The 6,603-nt window shown below is 43.9% G+C and overlaps 1 protein-coding gene across 1 annotated transcript; it reads left to right on the top strand.

Moving 5' to 3' along the window:
• Positions 1-3,718: 3,718 nt before the first annotated feature.
• On the top strand, positions 3,719-5,923 carry N7471_012985 (cytochrome P450; the record flags this gene model as incomplete). Its single annotated transcript, XM_057285704.1, is given in 7 exon segments — positions 3,719-3,984; positions 3,999-4,209; positions 4,236-4,396; positions 4,454-4,608; positions 4,668-4,915; positions 4,969-5,240; positions 5,314-5,923. The coding sequence occupies 7 exon segments, from the start codon at positions 3,719-3,721 to the stop codon at positions 5,708-5,710; spliced, it is 1,710 nt and encodes a 569-aa protein (XP_057131970.1). The 3' UTR covers positions 5,711-5,923.
• Positions 5,924-6,603: the final 680 nt, after the last annotated feature.

A 6,603-nucleotide genomic window follows, 5' to 3' on the forward strand; every position in this document is an offset into this window, starting at 1 on the left:
GGTCGCTTCATTACATCACTCAAAGTGGGGCCCTTTTATTGATTCTTTTCTAGTTTCCTACTTTATCGCTATTCAACATAGCTTTCACTAAACACTCATTTACAATACTCGGCTCTTACCGTTCATTCAACATAGCATAGCTTCTTCTCAAGTTAACATCGATTGCCTCATTTCATGAATCTTTATTTATAAGTACTATTTACTGGTCTAATTCATAATGTCACCCATCTAGACAACTAGATATATGTATAGGGGTGAAAGTTCTACTCATTCACTCTACATATGGGTCGAGGTAGAGTGTGATAATCGTTTGTAGTATCTAAGACAGTGGATCGATAGGCCTAGCATGGGAAATTGCTGAATCCAACTTCGACCCCTTTCCCCAGAAATAGTTGGACAAAGATAATAAACATTGGGATTACTAACACATATGGGGATAATTAAGATTTAGATGGATTGGTAGAAGTTAACTACAACAATGGTGACTAGAGAATTAAGGTTTGAATAAGCTGGTAGAAGCTTAATTAAGATTGAGTTTGTAGGTAGGTCAGCTACTGAAACTACTTTGCTAGTTTTTTGAACTATCTATAACTGTCAGGATCAAGCACCGATGTAATAATTATCTTGGTCTGGCCACCAGCTGAATAAGTGGAATTTGTCCTCTCCCAGAGTGGTGCAGCAGGCTCTCAAAACACACACTGCACTCCTGTCAACTTCTTCGTGGGCCCCAGAGCAATTTCTCGTTTTGACGTTTGCCATGCCTTATTTCCGACCTGACTTAGTAACTTACACCATGAAAGCAACCATATTGGTGATACAGCACGTCAGGTGATTCATTGTACCTTTTTGCACTCGCATATCGCAGAACTGTTCGTATACATTTTAGAGTATAACAATAACCATCATCGAAGTTCCAACGGTTTAAAATTTAGGGCCAGTCGTTTATTGATGCAATTAAAAGCCAAAATCCAAAATACATAGTAACTATAGAAATATTTTCACCCTTCGTCACATTCTTATCGTAGCTGCAACGGTTCATAGGGTTGTCCTAGAAACTAGGCTTACCAACAGGGTCTAGACTTTTGATCTATTCTCCGCCAAAGAAAGACAATCATCATCCTGGATTTGGGAGTATGTTCATAGTGTCTGTACGTTCTCGAAATCGGCTTGACACATATGTCGAATACTAGGATTGGATATATGGTGGAAACAAGGTATAATACCCAGAAAATCATGTGACAACTGGTACCAAGCATACCATACAAAGTGTATAATACAGTTAGTTATCGATGTCCGCACATATTTTTGAAAACGCGGGTTTTGTCATTTTTAGTTAGTTAGAGATTTACATATATCTGTTTTTGTCCATACGTTGTCGTACTGCCAGATTTCTGTCACAACTCACTCTTATGATTTGATTCCGGGAAAATATATCCGATACGAGCTAAGCTATTCTAGGTCACGGACTTTTAGTTACGGCAGAGCTATATTGGTAATAGCCGTACACCGATCAATGAGTTATTGCCTAAGACAAAACGGGCGATCGCCAAACAACCCTAGAGTGCGTTATCACTTATTTACAGCTAAAGAGTCTTTATTCATCTTTTAATACTCTTCAGAAGGGCCACGATAAGGCTCATCCGGATAAATGCCCAGAGACAAACCTAAAACATTATTTCACTTAGTATAGACATTCACCTCGATTCTCCTCCTAAATATCGGGCCTAAGACCCTCTTATAACTATAGCGCTGTCAGAAGGCAATGAGTCAGTGATCCTGCATATCTTTCGCTACGACGACCACAATTACGGCATCTTTTTAGGGGATCACTCTTTGAAATTACATGCTCAATCCCATCTCCAGAGTCTCCCAAAGACAAAGTTGATTGTTTATAAAAGTGGGATTAATGCGCTTAATCAAGAATTGGCCCATTGTGAATTCACCGAAACTAGGCTCAATGATATTAGCTATACAAAAAGCCCGAGGGGCAAGCTAACTACTTTGTGGTAGGCTGATATGCATCAAAATACACCAATTTCTATCCAACACCGATTTACAGCGTTGGTGTATTTCCCCCCCATAGGCAAGTGGTAGTTTGTCCAATGCCAGCGGACCCCGACTCTTTATCTAGAAACGTACATCTAGGCTGATGCTAGTAGATAAAGAGACAGATACAGTGGCTGCCATAGTCCATGATATTACGACCTTCTCAACTAAATGCGGGACACTACAAATCCTAGTGCTCTTCGGTGATAATTTTAGCCTTATGGCTTTCACCACTTTTCTTACAATTTGCGAGAAGCTACGGAAGGATTCTAAGCGATAAATGATTATCCAAACTGTTACATCCACTATATGAATCGTGCTTTTTTCGCGGGCAGTCCTGATGAATCCCACAACTTATGTATGAGGTGATTTGGCCAAAGAGGGTGTTACGATTGGATGGAATGTTCGACAAATTGAGCAGATATGACATGAATATTTCTAATACGAATTTCGTTCCCAATCATATGGCAGCGTAACCCTTGGTTGCTACAACCATAAGTGGCCAGGGCTGCAGCAGGTTAGAATCATGGACTGAAACTCATGCCATAAGATAGATATCCCATCTAGGTAGAGAGAGTCGTTCTTGAGGCACAAGTAATAAACGGCCACTTATCCAACCGTTGCTGTCACCACGGGTGGGTCGGATAAACGAAGCCAACCAATGAAAAAACCAGCGGCAGTCGGCTTTGGCATCCCTAGGTAGACTTCGCCATAAACCGCAATTGGGGCCAAACCCTCGCCCCAACCCCTAAACCGCGTTGGGTGCGGTTTGGAATCGGCCAAACCGCAACCGCACTGCGGTTTTTGATGGGTTCTGTTGGGGCCCCCAAAAAAACCATTAAACCCCATTTTTGCATAATTTTACATAAAATTCATTATAATTAACAATTACCGTATTGTAATTCGCTAGTACCGATGATATTTTTTATCACCTATGACCTTAAATTACTACTAAATTAATGATATATTTAGATTTATATATGTATAAGATATACCAAAATTGCTAGGCCTGTAATTAATAAACCATTTGGGGCGCCAAGAACCATTGCGGTTTCTATTTAAAAAACCATAAACCATTGCGGTTTCTAGACCTCGCCCCAAAACCCGCCCCAATTGCGGTTTGGGTTGGGGCGGTTTTGCGGTTTGCGGTCTATGGCGATGTCTATCGCTAGGTGTCTTTTACAGAGTCTTTGCGGCCCACGCCGACCCCGACCCCAAATGTATGTGGAGTATCTTGCTATTCTAGCGTCAGCTGGTCTTATAGCCGAAGGGGGAAAAGATCCGACGATGATTGAGCATTTATTTGGCACGGTTTGACATCTTCGCAGATCATTTCCCCGATAAGATTGCTTTCGCTAAGCCGTATATTCGTACAGGGGCAAATGCGGTCTAATTGTTTGACAGTGCCAGACCCGTGCGCCCGAAAGAGGGGTCGAGGCCTTTCGAGGATGTATAGCAGGTATTGGAGGCTTGTGGTTCGTTCGGCGACCATTGAACGGCGGGGTCCTCGGCGAAAGTCTAACCTTAAGATGCATAAGCGCCGTGTAATACAAAAGGCTAAAAGCACTGACAAAATGAGTAAAACAGCCATAACTGGGCCCGTATTCATGTGTGATTAGGACTTTCATTTTCCTCTCTCTCATTCCCACTTTTACATTTTTGGCCCGTCAACATGTCGTTCAAGGCGCTCTTGACCGCTATACTGGGACTACTCGCTTTTTTTATCACGAGAATATGGGTAAAACGTAAAACACCTTTAGGGCCACTGCCCCCAGGCCCGCAGCCTAAGCCAATCGTGGGTAACATCGCCGACTTGCCGCCTCCAGGTATGCAAGACTGGATGCATTGGCTAAAGCATAAAGATCTATATGGTAGGCTCAAGAAGCTACGATTGACTGTTGTCTTTATTTTTTTTGTTGCTGATATGAAAATGCGCCCGTAGGGCCCATCAGCTCCGTTACGGTGATGGGACAAACGCTCGTAATCCTTAATGATGCACGGTCAGCGTCAGAGCTATTACGCAAACGCGCCTCGCTGTACTCGTCACGACCACATATGGTTTTCGCGTCTGAAATGCAAGTTCAAAGGCCCCTTTTCTATTTTAAGACGGCAAAGAATAAATATCAGACTATTGGAGCTTACATTAACAGCTTAACAGGGTGGGTTGGGGGCATGCGTTATCTATGCAGCCATACACCGAACGGTTCAGGGCATATCGGAAGCTTCTGAAACCGTATTTCGGTTCAGAGAGGGTCGTTTCACAGTATGCTCAGCTGCAGGAGGTGGAAGCCCATCGCTTTTTGTGGCGTGTTTTGAAGGATCAAGAAAATCTCACGCAGCACATCCAGACGTCAGTGATTCCCCCAATACCCCAAAAATAAAGAATATAGGTAATAACATGATTAAGTAGTGAGGCCGGAGCGGTTATTCTCAAAATAGCCTATGGTTATAGGGTTGAGCCGCACAAGCAAGATCTGCTGGTGAACCTTGCCAATGTGGCCCTTGAGCAATTCTCAATTGCCTCGACACCAGGTACTTGGCTTGTAGATATAATACCGGCATGTGAGTTGCGCTTGAACATTTCCTTTTATCTTTTACCCTAAGAGCTGATGCCAATTTAGTAAAATATGTCCCTGCCTGGTTTCCGGGCGCTGGTTTCAAGCGAACCGCGCTGGAATGGAGGAAAGGCCTTGAGGACGTTGCGAAAAAGCCTTACGCCCTTGTTCAGCAGCGGACAAAAGATGGCAAGTACGAGCCATCATTTCTCTCCGATATATTTAAGTTAAATGGGATTCCATCTTCTGGATCAGAGGAGGAGCTGGTCGCCAGATGGACAACCGCATCGCTTTATGGCGCGGGCGCCGACACTGTATGCTACTTCCCTGCCTCCTTATAACTGATACTATTGCTGACATGAATTAGACCGTGTCTTCAGTTGGAACATTTTTCCTTGCCATGACATTGAACCCAGATGTCCAACATAATGCACAGGATGAGATTGACCGGGTGATCGGGTCTGGTCGACTCCCCACGATAGCAGATCGTGATCGCCTGCCTTATGTCAATGCGGTGGTAAAGGAGGTCTTCCGTTGGCACCCTGTAGTACCGATGGGGATTCCACATATGTCGACGGCCGACGACATGTACGATGGATATTATATTCCCAAAGGTTCTATACTTATGCCGAATATTTGGTGAGTTTTGATTTTCGATAAATCGGCTTGCCATGATCTCGATCATAGGGTCTATATTCTAACTCGCAAATAGGGGTATGATGCACGACCCCGCGTTGTATCACGATCCGATGGCCTTCAAGCCAGAACGTTTTTTGGAGATCGATGGCCGGGGCCCCGAAATAGATCCGCACAGCTTCGTGTTCGGCTTTGGGCGTCGCATCTGCCCCGGCCGGATTTTGGCAGACAGCACAGTATGGCTCAGTGTTGCAAAGTCCCTGACAGTGTTTAAAATTAGCAAACCTGTGGAGAACGGTGCTGAGGTGGATGTAAAACCAGAATTCCAGCCTGGGGTTATCAGCCATCCGGTCCGATGCAAGCTACAAGTCACGCCCCGGAGCGCTGCGCATGAAGAGCTGATATTATTGGTGGAGCAGGAACATCCTTGGGAGCAAGGTGACGGGTCCGAGTTGCATAAGATCCGATGTTAAGGCTCGTATACTTCGTAAAGTTCCAAGGATATTATATGAGCATGAGGGTCAGTTTCGCTATTCTAAAACTAGCTGGGATTCTATAACAAAGGGAATACTAGCTCAAGAAAGCCATTATATAGCTTGCTGGGTCTCTTGAAATTAGGAGATAAGGACGATATCAGGTGATCAATGTCCATCCAAACAATCTAACTGGTGTAGGGATACTATAAGGTGGGTCCGAAAGGATTTGTCAATGGGCAATGTGTAACTATTTATACAGTATAGGAAAACGAAATAAGAGAATTCCGACTCACCGCGATATATGACACCAGCTCTATATGAACTTGCCCACAGTCTCTAGTAATTTTCGTACAGCACACATACGAGAGGCCATAGGAGTCATATTTAAGATAAGAGTGCAGATTGATGGCCCTTAGAGGGAACACCAAGACCCTATGGTAACTTTTATCGTCTCGGGGTAGAAAGAAAATCGTAGTATATGTAGCCAGGCGAGAAGCATCCTATACCGTTTTGATAATCTTATCCTGGATTCGAGTTTTGTTGTCGCCCCATTTCCTTAGGGGCTAGGGCCCCAGTGTCTTGTACAAACATAAAAGCTGGAGAAAAAATTTGATTTTGTGTACTTTTGACAAGACTTCTTCATCTCTAGATAGGGGAAGCAGATAGAATCACCATGTCATGCCCGATCCTGTCCCCACAGCCCTGAAAGTGCAATTGTAGACGAGACATAAGTTCTTCCTGGTTATTCAGACAGTGAGAACCGTTCAAAAGCACAGTTGCTGCTGAGTTGCATCGCTTTGCGATAGCTTCCTCTGGGGTTAGGGTTTAGGGTTTAGGGTTAGGGTTTAGGGTTTAGGGTTTAGGGTTTAGGGTTTAGGGTTAGGGTTTAG

This window comes from Penicillium samsonianum, assembly GCF_028829775.1.
Source record: "Penicillium samsonianum strain IBT 33392 chromosome Unknown utg000007l_segment0_segment0, whole genome shotgun sequence".
NCBI lineage: Eukaryota > Fungi > Ascomycota > Eurotiomycetes > Eurotiales > Aspergillaceae > Penicillium > Penicillium samsonianum.